Raw genomic sequence first — 25132 nt, 5'->3', positions numbered from 1 at the left:
ACTGCAAGAAAATTCACGAACGTTATTGTAAATAAAAAAGAACATCTTAGTCCACTGACTGTTATGAGCAGATTTCCTATTTAGAACTCCATTTTTCTTTAAAATTGCCAAAAATGAAGATATAATGTAAAGCGACAAATTTATGGCTACGTAACTCAGTAATCATGGGAACGATATCACATTATGTAAACTTAAACTACATCTAATGGCACAAGCGTGCGCGACTGGAATATTATACACCGCTCTGAATTTTAGCAACAACTTGTGAACATTACTTTTGTAAAACCTCCGTAAACAATGCAATGACATTTCCGGTTTTCTTTCCGGTTGTTGCTTCGTTAGTTTAGCATCTTTTGCGTCGTAAAAAGTGTGACAATTTCACGTTATATCTAAACCAAAACGTCCCATCTGTCTGCTTTAGACGACGTGACAGATAAGTTTGTAGCCTTGCTATATGTTTTGGCACAATGTTACAGAGTCGTAAACGTTGTGAAGGTATTTCCGAAAGTTTACAAGACATTGGCAATTATCGTATTAAACCAATCAGGCCGTAAACTGAAGTTTCTGCTTCCAGCAGTCAGTATTAGCTATCCTTCTCTCCCGAATGAAGCGTGTTCCATTGAAATTAGTTCATCGGTTCATTAGTTCAACGTTTCTATGTTCATTCGCATCTATGTGAATACAGAACAAAGGAATGGGCCCAGAGTTAAGCCATCCTTTCACAATGGGCACCTTCACTCTCACCTGTGTTGCCGTTCACTTTGTCCTCAGCGTCAGCGGTGCCGTTCACGTGGTGTTCGTTGTCCAGGAAGTCTCCACCATTGATGACCACCTTGGGCACCGGGTTGTTGATTAAGTTGGTGCGATCGCTTCCGTCGGTGACTTCGAGCGGGTGGTCAGTCTTCCCCGACGTTGGGACTCCAGCAGCCTTGGCGTTGGCACAGCCCATGATAAGCACAGCACACTGAGTTTTTACGCTTAATACGGTTTCACAGCCGCAAACGACTGCATCGATGGTACGCACCCAGTTTGAGATGTCCCTCAGTCTGTGTTTCCGGAAACGATTGTGCAGATCTTCACGCCGAATGAGCCTACAGCGTCTTCTCGAAGGAAAAGTTAGGTGCGATAAGCTTTCAGCTCTTCCCTTAGAGTTAGTTAGAACACGAAGGTGACGAAGCAAAACTGAGGACAGAGTTGGTTAATTTCTGTTCCTCGTTCCCGTAAACTCCCACAGATGTACGGCAGTCCCTTATTTTCACAGAAGCTTTAGCTTGATCTATATTCCGTTTCGTCTGCTCTTGTCGTCTGCACGGACGCAGCCGCGGAAACCGGATCGCCTGTGTGTCCGAATGTTTCGGTTTCCGTGGCCTTTGAGCACGAGTATCTGGACAAACGAGGAACCTTCACGCCATGGTGCTCGGACAGCGTTAGAGACGCAGCATTAGATATGTACGGCTTCGGAAATATTCGAATGCCGAAGCTACCCCGAGTGCCAGGAGAGAAGTTTTCCGTCGCCGACTTGTTGCGAAGAGATCGCCCTTGTCTTCGAGTACTCGGCGACGACACCTACATAACACAGCCCTCGAACAGACGCTGTCAACTTTCGTAACTTTCAAGACCGCACGGATAACTAGGAGTCAAACAGGTGACAGTCGCTCAAACGTGCTCCGAGAAGTTATCGCATCGAGCCAGGACTCGTCGAAGGAGCCACTGGAGTCTCGGCGCGCGAATCCTTGCGTGCCTCCTGTGACGGCGACTGCGAGAGCGAGGAGGGCACGCTACTGTACTGACTTTCGATTTGCTTGGCGCGAACGGTACAGCGCCGCGGTCCGCTCACGTGACCGGTGTCGTCATCGATTTTGCGACGGGAGACTACTCGCGGCGACACGAGGGGGCGCTCGCATCGATTCCCGGTTTTTTTCCCGGTACACCGCGCCGTGACCTCCCCTCTTCCCCCCCGCCGCTTCCCCACCGCCGCCGTTGCGCGCGTCGTAACGTTGACCGTTGCCCCTTCGTCCAGGAAAGCGAGCGCCGTATGCCTCGCTGATCTGTAGATTGCAAGCGTTGCCCGTGTCCTCGTCGTCGTTCGCATGGGGTCATTACACGTATCGGTGGTGGTCTGTTTACTGATGAAAGGAAGCGAATGTGCTTACGTTTTGTCTTCCTCGGCAAAGCAATTACAGGGGTCGTCTGTATAGCTTTTGTGTCGCCACGCTTCGTCTGCGCGAATTTCAGATAAAAGCGATATTATTTTTTCACGCATCGCTGCAGCACAAGTCTTTTCCGGTGAGCAAAAGGCTCACGAGGGGATGCGGGAAGTGCGACTGCTATCGATAAAGAGTGCAGAGCAACAACAAAAACGAAAAAGTCTATATCAGAAAACCCTCACACCCCGTAGCGGTTGGTGATAATGCACTACCAGAAACATAAAAAAAAGTGAAAGGACCCGAGAGTTTAGGGGACGATGAACGCGCGGTAAAGCACGTATATACTTGCAAATGATTTACTGCGCACATTATCGTGAAGCGCTCACAAATCTACAGAGGACAGAACAAAAAATTCTTATCTTTGCAGCCCTGTGAAATCCTGCAACTGCGTTCTCTCTCGCTGTCTTCCACATTCATGTCCCCTCTCCACGGGCAGGATAACAAACTGGACAAAGTCAAGGTGGTCTCCTTGCCTTTTCTTTCTGTTTCAATCCGCATGCCACTGTCGGAATCAACGTGCGTAACCAGGTTAGGCAATACAACATTTTAAGTATAAACCAGAACTGCGCGAATCTTTGGCAAGCGCTGTTCGCATACCGTATATTGCATGACTTCATGTGTGTTGATCTAAGAAAGCGGGGGGAAGTCTAGCCGAGCTAGGAACCTCGGCGAGAGGAGTGGCTATTAATGAATGCAAAGCACGTGAGCGCATAACTAATAGCATAAGATTAAAACGTGCTACGTACTGCTTGCTTTCCGTCGACCTGTAGCACCCCTCGGAATTAAGCGCATTAACAAATACTTTGCAAATGTACAATTCGCATCGTGTTCTATAAAGATTCTTGGCAGAAACAGAGATGCAAAGGCACGTGAAGTTTTGGAAGCATTCCATGTAAAAAAGGGAGGAAAAAACTATGTTAGGGATACTTCCGTAACCCTCCTTAAAAACGAAATGCCATATCTTGAACGGTTTGGCAGATGATGCATTGTGGTTGATTTTTAAGTGAATGAAGATAGATGAAGTTAGTGCTTGTCCTGTGTCGTTCTTCCGCTCGTGCTTGTCTTAGTTGGCGCTGTTCTTTCCTAGTTCAAGGAGAACATTCGGCCATCGCAACGTGCATGGTCATAGTCAGGGGCTTGGCTCCGTAGAGAGAGAGAGAAAAAAAGGCAAAGGAAAGACAGGGAGTTTAACCAGAGATTGTCTCCGATTGGCTACCCTGTACTGGGGGAGGGGCATGGGGATGCGATAGGTGAGAGAGAGAAGGATAAAAAACCTGCACACAAACACACACGTACACACGAACTGTTTCTGTGGGAACTGTCCCGCAGCCTGCAAAGGCGTTCCTAGCGTTACGCAGTGTCACCGTACAATCGTACCTCAGACAGTGTAAAGTCCCAATTTGCCAGAAAGTCCCGTGTCTTTTAAGTACCGCCGCAGCGCCTTCATAGCGGATCGCGCTGATGTTCGTGTAGGTCAGTTTCCAAGTATCTTGTTTTCTGTAGAGCTTCCTACTAAACATAAGTAACTATGGCGCTGGTGCCCGCTTAGAACTAAGGGCTCCACCCTGCGAGGAAGTCGCCCAATCCCATGACAAATAAAGGTTTTCTTTCTTTCTCTCTCTCTCTCTCTCTCTCTCTCTCTCAAACATGGTGGTTACGCCAGCATGAGGACGATGGTTATTATACACATGAATGGGCCTAAACTTTGTTCTTCTAGTCTGAAAGTCCTGGCGACTTCGAAAATTGTTCGTTTTTGAGAAGATATCGCGTTATGCACGGAACAACTTGGACTCGTTCGGCATAAAGGCGAATGATGCGCACTAAATAGAGCCGCAAGAACGTCTGATGCCAAAAGCGCGAAGAACAGACAAATGCATGAGCTAACCGCCATTCCCATGCTAGCCGAATGACGGTAGGGCCACAGTTCGTCTCTAGTAATAAAAAACTCTGTGGTTGGCTCTATGCACCGGGCGATACCTAACATTGGTACAGTGGCGTGTCTGTTATCGTTCAAAAAGTCGTGCCATTTTCGTAGCCTCCCTGTCCGGGTGGTATTTTTTCAGCAGCCCATGGATGGATTGATGCTATGGGTCCCTTTTGATACGGGTTGCTAGGTTGCGCCACCAAGCTCTTTTTCCTTATTTTGCTTAATGTCTCACTTATTTTTCTTCTTATTTTTCTTTTTTTTTGGTCCGTCAGCAGTAGCACCTACTGGCCAGCGCTGGCTCCCCTATACATCTATGTCCGTACGCCTTTCTTCACTGTCTGCGTCATAGTTCGCACTGTCGTCTACAACTTCAGTGGGGGAGGACGCGTAGCGCAACCTTTTTTATTTTTGTTTTTCTTCTGTAGCATTCCATTGGCTCCATGCCTTGTCGCGTGACGTCACGATCAAAGCCGCGCAGGTCAGCTGTTGTCCGGTGGCTGATGGTTTACCTATAGCCGCGGACAAGTTTTCTTGGCTATGAAGCGAAAGCTACGGGGGCGGAGCTTCTGCACATGACTGTATTCGTGCGCAATGTAGTCCGGGCTCGCTCGGCACCGGTTTCGGTTTCGCAAACCTCGCGCAACTTCTTCAGTGAAGGCAGATACAATTAACTCGGCGTGAATCAATGCTTATTCACATCCCACATGTACCAAGTTCTGAACAGCGAGCATCGCAGCCTGCGTCGAAGCTCCGAAGGAGCCGTATGGCGTCGGTTAGGAATTCCACGCGCAACCGACGCGGGCGTCGGTATAGTGCCGGCGCAGCAGTCAGCTCGCTCACTCGTTTGTGCATGCCGATGGTTGCGATTTCCAGATGGATTCGCTTGGTTTCCGCACAGACACTGGAAAACCTTTCCTTTTGTTTGTTTCAACAGTCTTTTGTTGGTAACGCTGGTCAACAGCCTCTCAGGGGAGCTGATTGGCGGGACAGCGAGCGACGAACACACACCAGAATACATGGGCGTCATTTTGCACTCGATGAATGTGCAAAGCGTGCGACGGTCTCGGTTGTGCGAAACCTCGAAAGAGCAAACCGAAAAATACAATAAAAACCAATGGCTGACTGGTGAATGTTGCGTATCGTTTCAAATTAGGTGCTGTAAGAAACTAAACAAAAAAAACAAAAGTATCGTATTCTGTTTCCCACGTATGAAAACGTGAGCAAAACTGTGGGACCACCTCCAGCAGCGGTGAAAGAGGCGCGCTTAGTTTCGGCAGCCTTCGCTTCGCAGTTAAGAAAAGCTGTCCGCGAGTACCTTCTCGGGATCGAAGCGAACGCTGTTGGCTTTAACCGCGTGACTCGACAACACCGTCCTTGGCGTGACATCTAATGTAGACGATGTGCGATAAGGCGGTGGTTACTGGTTTCTCGCAGCCGCGGTTATATCTCGCTTGGACACGCTCTGCCCAAAAACAGACAAAAGAAAAGACAACAAATGTCACACGTAAAAGAGGGGGAAAGCGTTCTTGGCCGCATTGATTACAACCACAGCTGCTGTACAACTAGAGCGAGAGGAGTCCGCGGGAATCGAGGGGGAAGGTATGGACGCTTGGGCAAGTGGAATGCATTCCCCGACATTTCTTTCCCTTTTCTCCCTGTGTATACCTGGACTTTGTGAATAATGGGTGCACTTGCTATAGCCATGGCAACATTGATCATAACGACTGCGAGGTCGATACTAGAATGCGGCATCAATGAAAAGCCGCTCTGGAAGTCGTCTATTCTTTAATGCGCTATCGATCGGGCGAGGGTATTTGCTCTTGCTTCTTTGTGTCGGTTTTTACCTGTCCGAGATATCGCGATCTTTTCGCGTGTACGTTTACTTCGCACCTCCTGCGGTACGGACCAAGAATGTCGATGGCGGCAAGGTGTCTGTGGAGACGCGCGTAATCGATGGAGCCCGGTAACCGACATTGCGACGTCATTGGGTCATTCCCACGAATCGGGCGGCGGCAACTTCTAAGATTTGGGGACGAGTGGCACTTGAGTGCCAAGTCTCGGAAAAGCATACTGCCTTTTATTGTGTGGCTTTCTTTTTTTTCACTCTCTCTCTCTCTTTTTAATGCAAAAGCATTATATATGCAACATTACGCGAAAATCCGTCGGCGTAGTCGGCGTGACCGAAAGATGGCACCAAAATGGCCGACGGCGTGAACCGTAAAAACGCGTCACAAAGATAGTCGTGTTGACGTCAAATTTCTCAGGGAGGTTCCTGTAAACGAAGTAAATTAATGGCTTTGGAAAGCAAATTTGCTATATTTCGACCTCGACTGGAATCGAGCCCGGGCCACCGGGGTGCGAGACGCCCCCGACACCACAAGCGTATCCACGGTTCTCGAAGGCTACAGGCGTGTGCCTTAAGGGCGTGCGTCATTGCGCACATGATGACGGTGCAACCAATGGGGAGGAGGTGGCGCCACGTCATGAGCGTATCAAATGAGTGTATGAAATATAAAGCATTACTGTACAATTCAACGGCGCTGAGTGGTCGTTCGAATTATGAACTCTTCGCGGCCAAGCGAGCGCGTTGATACGGTTGGCGCGTTTTGATTTGGCCTATACCGAGGCGCAGTTAAAACGCAGGTGAGAGCTTACGCGGACAAGGAACGCGCGGACAAAAAAAAAACATTTCATCAAAGAGGCCATATTGCTTTCGCATTCCCACACGCAAGCCGTCTTAAATGCCTCTGCCGATATTTTTTTTTTTTCAAGTGTGTTCAATGTTTGTACTCGGCTCTTTCTGGGCCTACGGCGAGAAGTGGTATTGCACTTGCTATTTGTGGCTCTGAAATCATATTCAGGAAAAAATACATATATTTTATTGGCGTGATAAGAAAAGGGGGTGGAAGGTTTTACGAACGAATGCGGCAATGGCTACTCATTCGGCTCTTGAAAAGGTAGTGTGTTACAGGTTAAGATTAACATCTCTCACATGTAACTGGTGTTCGCAGACGTGATCTTCTCGATAACAACTTGCCTTATATCACTAATGGCAACGCAATGTACGGCAGACGACAAGATCTACACACTCCGTCTGTCAGCTCACACGTCTCGACCAATTAGTGCAGGAATTGTCCGCTGGCGTCGCTAGCATAGTCGACTGGTTAGCCCTGCAGCGCACGGCGCATTATGGAAAATCAGTTTTATATGAATACGTTAGGTGGAGGAAGTCCAATGAAATGGGAGAAAAAATGGCGTCCATCCTACAGTAGCATGAAGCTGAATAAGGAACTCTTTGGGTTTCCCTTTCGTTGAAGTGCTTTTATAATTAAAGCACAGCCTCCGAGATCGGTTGGCGTGTGCGCTAATAAAATATCAGAGGCCATGGTTCGAGCTACACTAAAGGGCTTCGATGCATTTGCCCGCAGTAAAGTTGGCAATAAGATATTCGGTGTTAAACAAGACATCATGCGAAAGCTCTCAGGAGAACGAAAGAATGTAAATCCTGAATTTTTTTCCGTCGCAAAGTCTCATTCTGGGAGTGCGAAAAGAAGAACAGAAAAAAAAATCAGAGAAAATGCTAGCCTATTGCCTGATTTTTTTTTTCTTCGTGTCCTGCGACAAATAGTAATAGTCGCGCTAGTTGGTGGCTATAAATGACAAATGTGTTTCCCAACGCAGTTGGATATGACACAAGGACACCAGCGGTAGCGGCGTCTCAAGTATCTGTTCTTATTGAGCTCGTCTTTTGTCCAAGTTCGCGAGTAAATACGCCTGTCAGTTTATGCTGTGAAAGCTGTAATCAGACAGATGCGGCTTACAAACTGTCTCGGGACAAGGGCTTGTTTGCTTTCCCGAACTCAAGTTCCCCGAAACATTCAAAAGCGAAATCGAATAGCAATGACAAGTTTTTTATATATTTACTTATTTACTTTTAAGAAACGTGTTGACCCTGAACTTATGAGATTTTTCACTCCAGCAAGCTCCGCGCTCACAAATCCGATTCGAAGGGCCCGAGTGCTGGGGAGTCGGCGTTCGAGGAGGAGGCGGTGATTGCTTTTTTTTTTCTTTCCTTTTCTCTCTCTCTCTCTCTCACCTTTTATTTCGTGCGACGCACACACGTGTCACCAGAACAGAAGTGAGGTACGCCAACCGTCAGGCGGCGTTGACAGGGGTGACGTAAGGTCGGCTATACACCACGTCAACGACGGCGCAATCTTTCGGGCTGACAGCCCCGGCGTGGTGCCTCCCTTCCTGACCCAGTGACCTCTCTCCCTCTCTCTCTCTCTCTCGACACGCGGAGCCCGCCTCTCGGAGGCTTAACAATAACACCGGGTTCCGAAAGGCGCTGCGGGTCACGTGGGTTCAAGCCCCAGATGCGGCGGGAAGGCCTTGCCGAAGTATGCGCGCAGATGTGGAAAACTCGACATCTTCTTGCCGGTGGACGAGGCGCGGATCAGATGATAGAAACAATCTCTTCTTTATTTTGATTTTTCTACTCTTCCTTTTTTCTTGGAAGCGAAGGAGTTCTCGCGCATTGTCTCCCGTCGCGATCACGCGTACACCGGGTGGTGACGAATCGGAGTAACCTCGGGAGCGTTGCGAACGTGGTGTTGCCCGGCAGTGCCCACTCGAGCTATACTCGCTGTTCGACGGCTACGAACTACACTCCTGGAAGTCCCGACAGGTTATGGGGTGCAAAGAAATGACGACATCTTAGCATCTAAATGGGGGTTGGTTTGTACGTTCTGCGAAGGATCCAGCAATTTCCGAGCACTTCAGTCTACAAGGAGGCCGTTTTGTCATTCGAAATAATAATAATAATAATAATAATAATAATAAGAAGAAGAAGAAGAAGAAGAAGAAGAAGAAGAAGAAGAAGAAGAAGAACAAGAAGAAGAACAAGAACAAGAACAAGAAGAATAATTCTTACACTGGTGCACAGAGAAGCAAAATAATAAGGGAGAAAAACGTAAAACAATTATACGATCCCAATACAAGATAAAAATAGAACTAAAACAAGGGTCATGGTAGAAAGGCAAATAGGGAGCAACAATCGACCAATGATATATTATCACGTACTTAATACATTACACAGGTACGCGGAAGGAGAGAGAAACTGTGAGAAGACGGGAGAGAAGTGCCGCTATGAAGAAAAAAGGCTAAATAGAAATTGCGAAGCTCGGAACAGAAAGAAGACAACACATTTTTGAAGTATATATCGAGATGGAGAAAATGGAAGTTGTCTAGAGTTTGAATCCTGTGGAGAAGCGAGTGCCTGCTGAAAGAGGCAGCAACGTGAAAGGGATCCCTGGTAGGGCTCTGCGGAACCCGTAGTGAAACATAAGCTGGTAGATCCGTGCATGTAATAATCCCATGAATAGTTTTGTACAAAAAAAAAGAAGACGTCGGTATAGGCCCATACAGCTCAGTGCCGGAAGTGTAGGCTAATTATTTTGGCTTAAAGAGTGGGTGGCGTAGGAGGTCAGAAAACGATGTTCATATAGTACATACGTCAACTTTTTCGACACACGCTCCATTAATATGCTATTTGAATAGCTTGTGCCATTCCACATCCCTGAACGCATTCAAGTAATGGGATACATATGGATGGGAACAACTTGAGAAACGGAATATTACTACGCCTTTTTTTATCCATAACTCTTACTTGTAGCCGTTCTTGCATTATTTTACCTTCCTTTTTATTTTCTCTGTACTTGCATCCAGACATCAGTGTTGTTCCTGGGCACACTAAATTTATTTATTTATTTATTTATTTACTTATTTATTTATTTATTTATTTATTTATTTACTTATTTATTTATTGTTTTATAAAATGAATAATTAACACGGTCTTGATTATAAGAATGGTCACAATAAAGAATTGGGCAGACACATACGACTGCTTACGTGTGGGAATGCAAAACCATTACACAATCCGTAGACGTCGGAACGCCGTGAACGCGCTGAGTTTATACACTCATGACGTGGCGCCACCTCCTCCTCATTGGCTGCGCCGTCATGTGCCCCATGAGGCACACACACTAGGCCACGCCTCCAGTCAGCCGGATGAATCCACGGCCTGCCGCATTTCGATGATGGCCTGAATTTTCTGGAGTCCTCCACTACGGCGCACCTCATAATCACATCGTGGTTTTCGGCGCGTAAAACCCCGCCATCCAGTTAGGCAGCCAGATGGTCGAGACGTAAGGTGTGCAATGACGCACGGACTATATAGGCACACCTTTGGACAGATAGTGGAGCTGCCGGGACGCCGGAAAAGCGTACTCATCTCGCACCCCGGAGGCCCGGGCTGGATTCCCACCCAAACCAATATGTACCAAATTTCCTTTTCAAAGCCGTTAATCTACTCTGTTTACATGAATCTCCCTGACATATTTGACGTCAATCCGAGCTTTCTTTTAGGTGCTTTCACTCTTTTCCACCCGCCGTGGTTGCTCAGTGGCTATGGTGAAAGGCTGCTGAGCACGAGGTCGCGGGATCGAATCCCGGCCACGGCGGCCGCATTTCGATGGGGGCGAAATGCGAAAACACCCGTGTACTTGGATTTAGGTGCACTTTAAAGAACCACAGGTGGTCGAACTTTCCGGAGTCCTCCATTACGGCGTGCCTCATAATCAGGAAGTGGTTTTGGCACGTAAAACCCCATAATTTAATTTTTAATTTTTTTTCACTCTTTTCCCCCGTCAGCCACTTTTCGTATACCATCTTTCGTTGACGCCAACTACTACGGATTTCGGCCTAATGGGGCATATAATGCTTTTGCTTTCAAAATATATATATATTATTAGGCTTAACGTCCAAGTACAACGCACGGGAAATGACTTCGAGGAACGCCGGATAAATTTTCACCTCCTAGACGTTTTCAGCCTGCACCTAAGCATATACAAGCGCCGTTGCATTCTGTCTCAAGCCGCGACCTCGTTTCTTTTCTTTTTTCTTCTGAGCACTTGCACGTGTCTTCTAGGGGAGAAAAAAAGAGGTACGACGCGGAAAGTAATGCGAACGTGCGTCAGTCTTCCTCGCCAAGGCGGCTAAATTAAGAGTGGCGGTCTCCGCGCCAATCGAATGAGATCAGAATCTTCAAAAACCAACAATAGCAACGGGGACGGTCGGCGGTATCGGTGAAAGGAACCGCGAATTGTGCAGTGGCCCTATTTTGCATGCTCTTATCTTTTCCTCCGCTTCTATTCCCTTCTTATCTTCCGTCCTTTCGAGAGGGCGATGTTACAGTGATAACCAGGGCGCAGCGCCGTGCGATCTGATTTTAAAAAAAAGAAGATTTAAGAAAAGGTGAGGGGGAGGAGGCTGTCGCATTAAACTGCTACTGTAAGTTGGCACAATTGCCCTACTGTAAAGGGCAAATGTAAGTTTAGGTGACGTATTCTCGGACGATCCCTTTGAGTGATTACTATCACTTTCGCGGGGCGTATACTGCACGGTGAGTTGGGTGATTCGAGCAGTTTTGCTCAACCAGCCAATCAGCGCGCACTGGAAGTGCCTGCTGATTGGCTGGCCTTGAAAGTTGAGAAAGTGACTGGCTCCGAAACTGACCGTCCGGGAATAGGTCCGTAGCTCGTATTCGCATGTTTCACTCGTGTACGCGAATAGTACGTGCTCTTGTTCATCCATTGCTAGGGATCAAAGCGCGAATAGGAAAATGCGATTGAAGAACACGGGAAGCGCACTTACCGTAAACTGAAAAGATGTAGTTAGAAACTGACATATTTTTGCTCATCAACCGTCGCTTGTTGGTCAAGAGCTACGGAGGCAAAGCGCCCGCCTGTAAGAGCGCGACTGAAAATAGTCCCACCTTTTCATCCGCGTTAGTTTAAGCTAGAGAAGAGAAGTACACTAACCATTTATATGCAACAGTAAAATAAAACAAAATAGACCGTCGGCTAAAATTTGACTTTTCTTTAAATCCCTTTCACGTTTGGCCAAATGTGAAACCGTTGCACACGGAAGCTACGCTGAATCACCAGCAGTTCTATAGAAACCAAAGTGCCGTCGAACGCTGCCGGACTAGTTTGCGCAGTGACACGTCTGCAGAAGCTCCACCCCCGCAGTTTTTCCTTCATCGCCACAGAAAGTTGTCTATAGGTCTTGCTGAGGTGTGGTATTATAATTCCATCTACTGTACACAAGGTGAACGATTACATTTACCTCCAAGGTTTCGATGCAGATCTTAGCGCGTTTCTTTTTTTTTTCCTTTCTTTTTCTCCTGGAGTTATTTACAGGGCATTGACAACGACATACAAGTGTAGCTTCTGACAAGACGGCACGCTATCGCAAGTGAAATCTTTCGCGATTATGCATCTCGGAGGTACGTATGGCATATAAAGGCGCCAGACGAGAAACTCCGCGATCTAACGCAAATGCTAAATATAATTTAACATGCTAAAGAACGGGAAATGAAAATAATTGTTACACAACATAAGCCTGTCAAGCTTCCTCAGGCGTTCGTCCCTGGCTGAGCGTGAGGCAGCATTTTTTCTAACAATATTATTTTATTTTCTATTAATTTTCGTTGCAACCGGATACGTGTGATTATAGTGCATATTTACGGGGCGATCATTTTTAGATTTTACGGTATTCTTAAAGATCACCTGTTGTAGATAGCATAATTTGAGTCGTTGACCTGGATTAGTCAGGGAGGCTTTCATTACTTGAACGAGAAATCGAAACGCACCTTCATGTAATTAAGAATCAATAATTAACTTCTTATTTTATTACACATTACAAATTACGAGTTGTAGCCAGTGAGTTTGGTCATCGTGGAATGAAATTCCACGATGACTTCAGTTTGGAGGTATGCGCTATCAAACTCGCCGCAAAAATTCACTGCTGTTCCACTTACTCTTTCTTTTTTACAAAATGCTCTTTTAGGTGTTCAACCACCAACGTACCTGGGACGCCCACGTATTTCGTCGCACACTATGGGAAATGATATCTCGAAACTGCTGCCATCCTGGAGATTCAAGTGGAAACGCCTCGCAAACTCACCGGGACAAGTAGTAAATTCCAATATGTGCAGTAAGTAATTGAGAAGTTAATAGTGCATTTTTTGTCAATTAGTCGGATATGTGTTTTGATTTCTCGTGCTAGCAACGTCCGCCTCCTCGGATAATTCAGCTCAAGGACAACAATTATGCTGTCTGTCACAGGCGATCTTTAAAATTACCGTAAAACTAAAGAATGATAACACCGAATAAATTGTGCTGCCATTCATGAATGGGTTGCATCTCAGAATTGACCCGCCGTGGTTGCTTAGTGGCCATGGTGTTGGGCTGCTAAGTACGAGGTCGCGGGATCGAATCCCGGCCACGGCGGCCGCACTACAATAGGGGCGAAAACACCCGCGTACTTAGATTTAGGTGAGCGTTAAAGAACCCCAGGTGGTCGACATTTCCGGAGTCCCCCACTACGGCATGCCGCATAATCAGAAAGTGGTTTTGGCACGTAAAACCCCATAATTTAATTGATTTCAGAATCTGTCTCAGAATCTTTTAGTGTTTGCATGAGCTACCTGATGTTCTTAGAAAAATGCAGAAACCTTCTTGTTGTCTTTAAGAGGAAGCTTTAGTTCGGGTGCTCCTACATAAATGCATGTAAAAGGAGAATTCATGTTTCTTGTCAACCACTGCACCACATTTGACGAGGTTTGCTGCATTTAAAGGAAACTTAGTGTAGTGAGTGTTGGTTTCGAATTCATGAATTAGGACGCCAATTTTTCTAGTAAGAATTGGCAAAAAACATACATTTTCATGAAACGAAACTATCATGTTTACAACTCTGTAACTCAGCAATGAAAACTGATATCACAAGTATGTGAATTACATCTCATAGTGCGTCTGAAGCGAACAGAATTGATAAATCGCAATTCCGCTCCAACAGTCACTAAAACTTAACTTTATCTCTCAAATGCAACACATTTCTTTAAAATCGGTCTAGGGGTTATCTCAGAAAAGCGTTTTTTACATGTACTTGAATAGGCCGCGTCGGAGTTGGGCCTGCGCTAAAGCTTCCTCTTAAGATGCACACGGTTGTCTTTTATGCGTTGTGTACTCCTGCCTCGTTTTTTTTTCCCCGTTATGATATGGCGTGCACGCATTCTAATTGTACGTGTATATACCTGCTTAAATTAGCCCGACCGAGCAATACTTGTGCGCAGGCAGCCCCATGAAGCTACTCAGTGTAAGAGTTTTCATATATATTAGGGTAATTAATTGGTTGGGTGTCACACCATGCTAGAGGTTTTGGCATGGCGCTGCTAAGCCCAAGATTGGGGGGGGGGCATCTAATCCCGGCCGCGGATGCCGCATTTCGATGGGGGAAAAATGCAAAGAAAGAAAGAAAGAAAGAAAGGAAGGAAGAAAGAAAGAAAGAAAGAAAGAAAGAAAGAAAGAAAGAAAGAAAGAAAGAAAGAAAGAAAGAAAGAAAGAAAGAAAGAAAGAAAGAAAGAAAGAAGGCGCTCGTGTACCGAGCATTGGGTCGAAATTAATCTGGTGCTCGCCGCTTCGGCGTGCCTCATAATCGTATCGTCTAGTTTTGGCACGTAAAACCCCAGAATCTCTTTTCTTCGTTGTTGTTGTTTAATTGGTTGGCTGCCTGGTGTTATGCGTGGTTAATTGATTGACTGATTTCTTTCTCCATTTTGCTTCGAATCATCGGCTGGCGCGCAACCACGTGACCCCCCTATACTCCGGCTGTTGTTGCTGGCTCGTCGAGCGAGGCGGCGAAAGAAAAAAGCGGCGCAAGCCTCCGCCGGGCTCAGATCGGAGCAGTGCCAGCCGAGAGGAAGGAACACGACGTGTCGGGTACGTTTTTGGAAAGGCGGGAGAGAGGGGGGGTGGGGTGATAGGAAGGGCGGTGCAACCCCCCTCGAAAAGCTCGTGCACGAGCTGTAGTAGTGGCTCCCGTACGTAAACGTCCCGCCGCCGCGGAAGTGATGGGGCACACCGCCCCCCCCCCCTTCTCCTCCTGGCGACTGCAACACGAGACACCTGCGTCGCCTTCTTGGCCGCCGCGGAAAGCTCGGGCCGCCGTGTGGGAGTGGGAGTGGGAGAGGGAAGAGGAGAGGAGAAGGAGATGGTGAAGGAGGTGGAGAGGGAGGGGAGGAGAGGGAGAAGGGGAAAGGGGAGGTGCCATGCCGCGTCTTCCTGGTCGTTCATCAGGTTTGGGATATGCGTGCACCAACCTGCGTGCGGCATTTTGGTTTTTTTTTTATGGTTTTAGTTTTCATTTTTTGAAAAGCGTTATTGCATGTGTAGACGCGTTCAGTTTTGAACCTGGAACGTTGACGCATGAAATGCTGCCGGAACGGATTGGCCAGGAAAGGTGAGGAGTTCTGGTTAGATGGGATCGTGTGAAAGGGTAATCGCGGGCGTATATGGCACGTATATCGCATACGTGGTCTGGTCCAATAAGAAAACTCAGTGAGAGAGAAATCATATATTACACAGTAAGAGAGAGATAGAGAATAAATTCCCATACATATACAGATGGAGGTGTTGGTGGATAAGACGTGCGCTTAAAAGCGTTCAATTAGTGGTGCTTTAAAAATTCGTCCAAATGACCAACTAATAAAGCGTCACCATTAATTGGCAAATTCTGGAAGCTGGATAGCTGGCCTATAGTTGGTATACATGTATTTATCATACTAGAAGGCAAAGACACACAAATTCTGTTCCAGCAAATCTTTGTCGACAGGCAGCGCTGGTGCTGTTGTGATTGCTTTCAGTTTTTCTTCCCGCCACTTCCAGTATGAAATCAATAATAACCAGTTTGCACTAGTCAAAAGTCAGGTTGTGTGCTTACGGACACGCGGATATGCCGCGTATACGGAGGAATACGGTATACCCGCCGGCCGCGAGAGCCTGTCTGTACAACGCAATGGCTGTTTCGATAGGAATATACGCTTAACTTCAATATACAATACCGCATTCCCTCAAACTTATGCACTCCCCAAATGTAATACGACCGAGTGATTGGTCCTGGTGCGGCTACTCAAAGCGCTTGCTTGCTCTCCACATTGAGCATATATATCCCAATATAATAAGCTTGAATTACTTGAAGGCATGAAGACATGTGTCTTAATTATAAATAGCTGTTTCCTGTAAACGTGGTTTGTGTCCCACAGCCAGTTAGCCCATCCTCCCCTTTCTTATGAACTTTCGTAACCCCGCAAAGCACAAATGGTATTTCACATCAAGAAAAATTAGAACTTATTCGGCTTTGTTGCTCGCCATGGAGAACGCTTTCGTACCTAAAAAAAAAGAGCATTGAAATAATTTATTTCAATATGAGCTGACTTGGCGTAGCAGTTAATTAGGGATTTATCTTGTGAACTATCCGCGACTGAAACTTCGCTACGGCCTATCAAAAGAAAACGCACAGTGGACGTTGCACGAAAATTTACGAAATGAAATCAGAATTCTGAGGTATCCAACCCAGCGTGCATGAGATGTGCATTGTGGGCTTAGCGCCGAAAGCCGAACTTTCTTTATAGAAAGTGCGCGTGAAATAACTACCACGCCAAACACATACCGGGCGTGACTTTTCCTTTTTTATGTAGCATACCCAGTTAACGTCTTCGCTTTCGTTTACCACTGGGATACAACCAGCCAAAGCATCGCTTAAGAAGGTGTGGTTGTAGCCATAATGAAGTCTGCACCTAAGGCATATCTTACCTCGTGTCCTTCGGAGCTAGGAAGAGTTATAGCCCAGGATTCGTGGCCCACTTGCACAGTACGGACGGAAGGGTGTCAACGGTGATATCTGGCGCGTGCATTCTTGCGAGTAATTCCCGAGGAGAAAACTGTATCTACTAACGCGACGCTTCTTCGGTAGAAAGAAATTTCTACGGAAGGGCTATCGCTGGCGCAGATCGCACGTCGCTGCCGCCACCACCGTCTGGAACGCAACACGGTTTCCATAGTAACGTTGGTCTGCAGCGCGTCGTCTGTCTCGGCCGATGTACCAGACGATGAGTCACGGTGCTATAGCAAACACACAGTCATCGCGAATTTCGCGGTGATAACAGGTGATAAGGCGCCACAAAATGGGACTGATGTCATTGATCGTTCCTGAGCACATCCGAGAAGCTTCAAAGGTTACCTGACAAAGCAGCTAAGTGCCTTGAGTTTCGACGCGACACCATAATTCGCAGCGCTTGAAGGAGGCACCCATCATTTGGCCGGGCCTGCCGGAACTGGCGGAGAAGCGGTAGGGGTCGAGAGCATTTCTTGTCGATAGTGTCTGTATGTTCCAATACTCGCCGTATACACAGCTAAAGGGACATGAAAACGCACAGCGACTACCTTAAGTAGTGTTCCAGTTCTTACAAGACAGCTTCACGAAGACGATATTGAATTCAAAAACGATACAGGCTACCGCGCTGTTCTAGCAAGGCGGCGGCTGAGCAGCCTGCCTGAACGATCGGCGTTAAGTTCTCCTGTGCAACAGAAAACGTACAAACGTACTCTGGCTTTGTTCTCTACTTTTCTTTGTTGTTGTTGTTGTTGTTGTTGTTGTTGTTGTTGTTGTTGTTGTTGTTGTCGTTGTCGTTGTCGTTGTTGTAAAGGTTACGTTGTGTGTGTTTTCCTTGGGTCGGAACGCGCGAAATGGTAAAATGTACTATTTATATTTATCTTGGCCTGAGGGGGCATGAAGTCATAGTAACACGTTCCAATTGCATTTCAAATACTTGAGCTGGAAGCCGTCTTCTTAGCAGTTGAAGTAGGCTGTCTTCAATGCTGGCGAGAATTGGAACACAACCACGACGTTCAAGCAGTTCTGATAACACTTTTAAAGTTCCTTGTTCGTCTAACGTAGAGCTTCACTAAAATCTTACGCGAACACGCACCAGAGGGCCGCGAGAGCGTACTAAAATAACAATTCGAATATGTTTTCAGAAAAGGCGAATACAGTACTGGCCGTGTAGTTCTTTTCAGCAGCATCACCAATATCGATCAATGCTTCAGATTTTGTCACGCACAATTCTTATTGCATTTTTTTATAATTATCTAATCGAACCATTTGGCGCACATGGAGCAAATGACACGAACATTCCCAGATTCGCTGCCCTCACTGAATCGTTTAGAATATGGGCTTCATGTAGAAAATTAATCAACCTTATATCTATCTATACATCTATCTATCTACCTTTCTATCTATTGTCAATCTATCTAATCTATTCTTCTCACATATCTGGCTGATTCCGTGCGTACGCAGCTGTTGTAATTGTTATGTTGGGTCAATGAGAGTGGCCTGCAATAAACAGGTTCCTCGGTGTGACGTCATAGGCAGTGATAGCAACAAAGATGAGGGAGAAAAAGCAACGTGCCAAAAGAAATCTCCCAGCGGAGACAGAAAGTCGCAATTTCACTTTCTCCGCGTTTCTTTTCATTCGATTTCCTTCCACGGCACCAAGGTCACTTCGCGTCCTCGGTTCCATTTTGTTCTTTTTTTATTCATTCCATTTTCATTTGTATCTTTTTGTTTTTGCTTCCACATCGTTTCGTATCGCCATTTCTGCGCCTTGTTCGCTAGTACACAAGGAAAAAAATCCATGTTCTCCGACGCGGTAACAACAGCCGAGCACGCAAATCACACGCGCCGTACGTTATACATCTGGCGTGTATAGTGGCGTACATAAAGGGCCCAGTGCGGTTTTCCCGGAAGTACGTATAATCTCCGAGTGGAACACGCACGAAACGTCACACAAGAAGTTCGGTCGAACATGGCGGATGCTTGTAATGTCGCGAGCTCACACACCTTGCCCTGTACTTCCACGTCTTGAGCACCTTGGCAACTACACCGCTTGCTTATTGATTCAGTGTCTAACATTTTATTCCGCGTCTCCCTTCTCAAATGAAGTCGGAGTTCGCTCGATGCCCGCTCCGTTTTACTCTGTGCGCTAGCGCAAGACCTATCCGTGAAAATGAGTCGGCAAACTCGGTTTCCCATGTCGTACATGTCACGCTGGAAATTAAGGGCCAGGGAGTTGCTATAGGAAGACAAGCGTGCAGAAGCGATTGTTTGCAGGGACCGTGCCATTAATTGAATACGTAGATAGATTAAAACACTTGGTGCTACGCAATTATGACACCGATTGGTAAACCGCCAAAAGCAATTTCCATTTCTCTATTTCTTTGTTTGAAGACGAAAGCCTCAGATCTCTATGTTTCAAGGTCGCGTTGTGAGGTACAGAAAATCGAACAGCTCGTGTCTCTGCTCGCGCGTTCGTCGTCGTGTTCTTCCACATCGATGCCGCTAATCATGCTCAAAGAAGAGGAACCATTAATTAATATAGATGTAATTATGGCACTCGACCCCTTGACTTTTGATGGGAGTTGAACCCACGACCTTTGGCGTTAGTTAGGGCGAAGTTGATCGAGGCACAGATAATTAAGGTAGCCTTAATTAAGGCACTCGAACCCACCGCATTTGGTAAGATAAAACAAATCATAAGAAGCAGCAACGCATTCGATTGACAATGTCAAGTAATTTAATGTGTGTCTCCTGAGCGCGCCGGAGACACCCATTTAGCACACGCCGCTTTGGCGTGTGCTAAAATGAATGTCAATTTTTTTTGCAATCAATTATGTTAGCCCCAGCCTCAGGTAGAACGCTGAATACCATTAACTTGGACGTGTGGCGTTTTAATCTATTCATCAAATCGTTACAGCCCACGCGCTTACCCTGCGCGTATCATAACTGCATAGGCGAGAAAGTAACCGGATAGGCGAGTTAAGGACAAATAAAAATGCCGGACTGTTCATGGAGGGAAAGAAGCTTGCTTCATACATAATTAAAGAAAGAGAGACAATGTTGAGGTCGGCACCACTTACAGAAGACCTGCTATTCGCCTGATTATTGCAATGTAGCTGGACATAGCGCACACATGAAAAGGCATACGCGAGAAGCCTATTCTATCGGTAGGAATGAAAAGTAACCTCCGTCACAACTGTAGGAACCCGTGTGCTGAATGCAGGTAATTATACACATATGTAAACGCACACAAGTACATCGAAAACACACGCGTGCGACAACACAAACATTGTCCACCCATAGGCCTAACGGGCCTGCATGCACATGTCCCCTTCAGTCAGTCATGACGAATGGCCGATAAATGTGTCAGAGTTACATAAATTTATTCTACGGCATTGAAAACTCAATTGAAGTCAAGTCGAGGCTGTAAGATGATGCTTTGTAGCGTACCTATGATATCGATTTAGTGCACACTCATTCACGTCACGTTTTCTTATAAAAGGAACGTTTTCTTATGAAAGGAGCTCGAAGCGAACGAGCAAGTCACTAGCTGCAAGCATTTCCAAGAATAGAAAAACGATTTTTTTTTCACCGTAGTTACCGGATCGCAGCCCGTCGAACATACACTTAAACGAGGTAGGGCTTCACTGAAGGGGTTGTGTGTGGCAGTGCTCAGCGTGCTGAACTGAATTGAAGCCCCACTGAGTTCTGAGAGGGTTCGCGTTACACGCAGCGCGATGGCAGAGGTTCCTTTTGTTTGTTTGTTTGTTTATTTGTTTGTTTGTTTGTTCGTTCGTTCGTTCGTTCGTTCGTTTGTTTGTTTGTTTGTTTGTTTGTTTGTTTGTTTGTCACGAATGGGGAGAACTGGTGGAAGCAGCTCCTGTAAACATATGCGTACGCCATGGCTGAGAGGATCACAATCATAATCAAAGTGTATTAAGATACATGGAGGTATTAGAAAATGCAATATACAGGAAGAGGTCCTGCAGTCGGAAACTGAACTGTGACCTCCTGTACATTGTATACACCTAAATAAAAGTAAGCATACAGTAAAAAACAATAAATATAAAAAACAAATTAGAAAGGCAGCCATTATAGAAACTCCTAGAACACAAATTCACACAATTACACGACAGAGAGAAACAAGCTTCACTGGTATGCTGGAGTTGTTAGCTTGGCTGTTCGCCTGAGATGCTACTCCAGGCGGTGGGGGACGATTATGATATGTACAGCGACAAGCTTAAGCACCATCATACAGAAATATGAACAAATTGAACAGAAAAGCGGCATGTTATAACAATTTCACACGTCGTTAATAAACTAATATAGTTAGTATAAAAGCGCGAACACAGGACATGTACACATTTGCCACTGGTAACGTGCGACCGGATGTGACAGAAAATCGGTATTAAAAGAAAACAACGTGACATTGACTCGAAAATGTCCAAACTACAAATTCATGACATAGGCATTCATGACGTATGTGTCGACGATGGGTACTTGCTCTCCTTTCTTTTTTCGACAGTTTCGACAGTGTTTTGCACGCTGAAAAATGATAGCGAAGCACGGTAAGAGGAAACGGAAATTGACTGTTCGAGCGTAACTCGCTGATCTTGAAATATACGCGTATGTAGACATGAGAGACCAAGCTTCTACGGGATAACCTTCACGCTGAAAACTCATGACGCCACTTTCCAGATTCGTCGAGCGTGAGTATCTTTTATACTTCTTTTCCTTCTTCATTTTTTTTTTCTTTTTCTTCTTTTTCTTTCAGGTCTTCAGAGCTTGCCCGTGAACGTTACGCAACTTCGAACACCGGACAACTACATCTAACCAACATAATATAGCCTCGGTTGCTAGGTGGCTATGCCTGTCTACTTCGACGCTCAGTTCATGTACGTACTACGTGTGTCGCACTGGCTAATCGGGAACAGCTAAATGTCACAAGGGCACCGAAAATCGATTTGTTGAGGGAAAGCTTTGTTGAGATTGTTGAGATTCGTTGAGGGAAATAGATTTGTTGAGGAAAACTAACTCGCGACGCTCGCGTTGCAAATCCATCCACGAAATCGATTACCAGATTTCCGAGCACGTCATTCGACTCGTCAGAAGCGCTAGAGTGTTCTGCTTCTAGACGTGGGACTTGTAACACACGCAGCCCTTCTTTCTTTCTAAAAAAAATTCAATTCGCGTGGAGTCAACGTGTGCTTCCAAATTTTTTCGACGATACACGACAGTAGAAGGCCCACGCCCACATAAAATTGATTGATTGATTGATTGATTGATTGATTGATTGATTGATTGATTGATTGATTGATTGATTGATTGATTGATTGATTGATTGATTGATTGATTGATTGATTTTAATAAGTCCCAAATCAATACAAAGGCTGTGGAGGCGTCGTATTATCACGTTGTACTGACGGTGAAGAGCCGGACAGTAGCAAAACTATGAGCAACAAATTTAACGCTTTATCGCGCGCACTTGTGCCCAGAAAAAAGACAAGAGGCACTCAACGCGCAATGATCGTCGATCGTCAAAATCTGATATACAGGTCAAACGTGTCGGCTATTTATAGATGGCTCGTATACAGTTCCAGCGTAATCGCTGGGACTCGCGCGTGCTATATCAGAGGGTTATAGCTCAGCGGGCCAGCGTAGACGACAGTGCACATGCACGGTACAACACGCGCAGTGACGTCTACGCTGACCCCGCTGACTCGCTGAGCTATAACTCTCGAGTATCGGTGCCCTAATATCGGCGACAACATTCAAGAGGGTTTCGATACATGAACACACATCTTGTGCCTCGCGATAACATCCTAACAGTGGTTAGCCGGTGAAATACGATCACCGAAAAACATAAACAATATATGCGTGTGTCGACAAAGCGCAGGGTTCCCGCTTTATACTGACCCACCCGGGTCTTAAATTCTTTCTGCTCACATATAAGAATACAGCCGCCGGGGGCAGGTAATCTAACCAGCGGCCTCAAGCTTCAAACGTAGACTGGCAGAGAAACCTTCATTTTATCGCGCTTTAATAGCCAAACAATTCATTGAAAGGCTTTATATTAATTGTGTTTTCCAGATTACCTTACGTGTGCGATGTTTCCTTCCCTCTTCTTTGTCGCCTCTTTCTTTGCATCAGTTTAAGCACGGGGTGTCGTATTTTACCGCGCCATATCACTCGATAGCGTTTGGAGGATTTGTGGCTGGCTTTGCGCATGCGCCACCGCCTATCGCAGTGGAGAGCTTTCGTTAAACATTCAGTTACAAGTCAGCGCTCGTACGCCCTGTTTTCTTATATCAGTCCCGTGTGTTTCGAGCCATTTCAGTTTAATTTGGTGTTTTCTGACGTGTGGTCCACAAACTTTCAATCCCAACTGTACAGACAGGCCCGAACGTCTACGCTTCCGAACAGTTTACGGTTTGGAACAGAATATTTGCCACCGTGTTCCGATCTTATCCAAACAAACCAATCAATTTAAGTTACCGGTCCAAATATATCTTTATGAACTTATCTTAAACACGTAATAAGGTTTCGATCGATCGATTGAGTGAGTGAGTGAGTGAGTGAGTGAGTGAGTGAGTGAGTGAGTGAGTGAGTGAGTGAGTGAATGAGTGAGTGAGTGAGTGAGTGAGTGAGTGAGTGAGTGAGTGAGTGAGTGAGTGAGTGAGTGAGTGAGTGAGTGAGTGAGTGAGTGAGTGAGTGAGTGAGTGAGTGAGTGAGTGAGTGAGTGAGTGAGTGAGTGAGTGAGTGAGTGAGTGAGTGAGTGAGTGAGTGAGTGAGTGAGTGAGTCCATCAATCGATCGATGACTCATCCATTGCGTCATGATCACAAGTGTTGTCTATGTTACGGCGTCAGTTACTGCAGATAATGCCTACGCGGAGGTCACGGACGGGGCGGGGCCTTTGTGGAGGCCGGCGAGAGCATGGCCCTCCAGTTGCAGGTGTCCTGTCCAGCTGACGGGGCGGCGAATTCTAAAAGCAGTGAGCGCGCGCGTTTGCAGTTACGCCACTGTTTACGTCGACCAGCAGAGGGAGCGCGCAACTTTATAGCCCTCAGACAACAGTTAACGGACAATTCGTACGAAACGGTCCTCCGACGGGCCGATGCTTCTAGCAGACGACCACGGTGGCACGTGTACCGATGACGACACCGGAGTTCCTCCCCAGCCGGCTGCGCCAGCGGCTTCTGTTGGCTTCTTGTACTAGCCGTTCGACGCCCGCCACACAGTCCGAGCGGCAATCCAAAGGAGCATACCAGGCCCATTTCCAAGTCAATTCGCATGCGAGGGTAGCGGTTACTGTGGGGAGGGAATGTGGGGAGGTGGCGGTGACCGGATGGGCGGTCACGTGTTCTGTCGTGACCACGTGGGTGGTCCACGCGTGCGCGCGACAGCTGTCGTCATGTTCCTGGTCCGATCGTTCTGCTGGAATAAGCGCTAAAGTGAAACTGTAGCAGGTGACGACCGAAGATTAGAATGCCCTGATAAAAGGTTATATGCACGCTGTCCAACTCAAACAGAAGTTGCATAGATGACAAGGAAATTTATTCACCCGTAGGCCCGCTTACAACTGTGGTAAAAACGAAAAGTACAATATGAGGTACATCACATGTAATACATCATACTTGATGTAAACAAAACAGATTAACAAATGAAATAATAAATGGTGTCTGCTTGACACTGGCTTTGCCACACACAACAACAACAACAACAAAACTCATTACCGCATCCACGCAAAAGCATTATTGTCGGCCTCGAATTTATGAAAGGTACTCGGGGCACATACAGACACAGTCTGAACTCGGGCAACCGAATTGAGCATAATTCTGGCTGTGGAAAGACTTTGCCTCGGGAGACAGTTATGTGCCGCGTAGACCAGCGGCGAAGAAACTCGGCTTCATCGAGTTTGAACAACTGTTCTTCAAGATGACCCCATATTATCACCCGCAGTTTCCGCATTCTGGGGTACATTGCTCTATTTGTCTACCGAGATCGTTCTGCGATGTTACGGAAGCACCACAAAATGTAGCTAGCGCTGTAGTAGACGAGACTCGCAAACCGATCTCGGCGCTGTGGTGGCCGCACGATAGATATTCCGAACATTCTTGCAACTAGCTTCCAGAAGGTGCGTGCTACAACGCAGTCCTTTACGACATGCGCGTTGGTCTTTGTTTGTGCGCAATATATGCATT

General features: G+C 46.3%; 3 protein-coding genes across 3 annotated transcripts in view; 1 reads left to right on the top strand and 2 right to left on the bottom strand.

Moving 5' to 3' along the window:
• Nucleotides 1–1801, bottom strand: part of LOC135896312 (putative surface-exposed virulence protein BigA) — a 35079-nt gene extending 33278 nt beyond the window's left edge. The window contains exon 1 of the mRNA XM_065424676.1: nt 745–1801. Within this exon, the coding sequence (XP_065280748.1) occupies nt 745–949 (205 nt within the window). The 5' untranslated portion in view covers nt 950–1801. The remainder of the gene's footprint in view (nt 1–744) is intronic.
• LOC135896320 (neuronal acetylcholine receptor subunit beta-4-like) overlaps nt 1–17035 on the bottom strand; it is an 86361-nt gene extending 69326 nt beyond the window's left edge. Inside the window, exon 1 of the mRNA XM_070540039.1 lies at nt 16848–17035. The gene's annotated coding sequence lies outside the window, so the exon portion shown is untranslated. The remainder of the gene's footprint in view (nt 1–16847) is intronic.
• The window catches only part of LOC135896319 (musculin-like), a 56829-nt gene continuing 47057 nt past the window's right edge, over nt 15361–25132 (top strand). The window contains exons 1-2 of the mRNA XM_070540040.1: nt 15361–15495; nt 21704–21824. Coding sequence (XP_070396141.1) covers nt 21796–21824 — 29 coding nt within the window. The 5' untranslated portion in view covers nt 15361–15495; nt 21704–21795. The remainder of the gene's footprint in view (nt 15496–21703; nt 21825–25132) is intronic.

This window comes from Dermacentor albipictus, chromosome 6, assembly GCF_038994185.2.
Source record: "Dermacentor albipictus isolate Rhodes 1998 colony chromosome 6, USDA_Dalb.pri_finalv2, whole genome shotgun sequence".
NCBI lineage: Eukaryota > Metazoa > Arthropoda > Arachnida > Ixodida > Ixodidae > Dermacentor > Dermacentor albipictus.
Note: the sequence above shows the minus strand (reverse complement) of the source record. Positions and strands in the feature narration are given on the sequence as shown.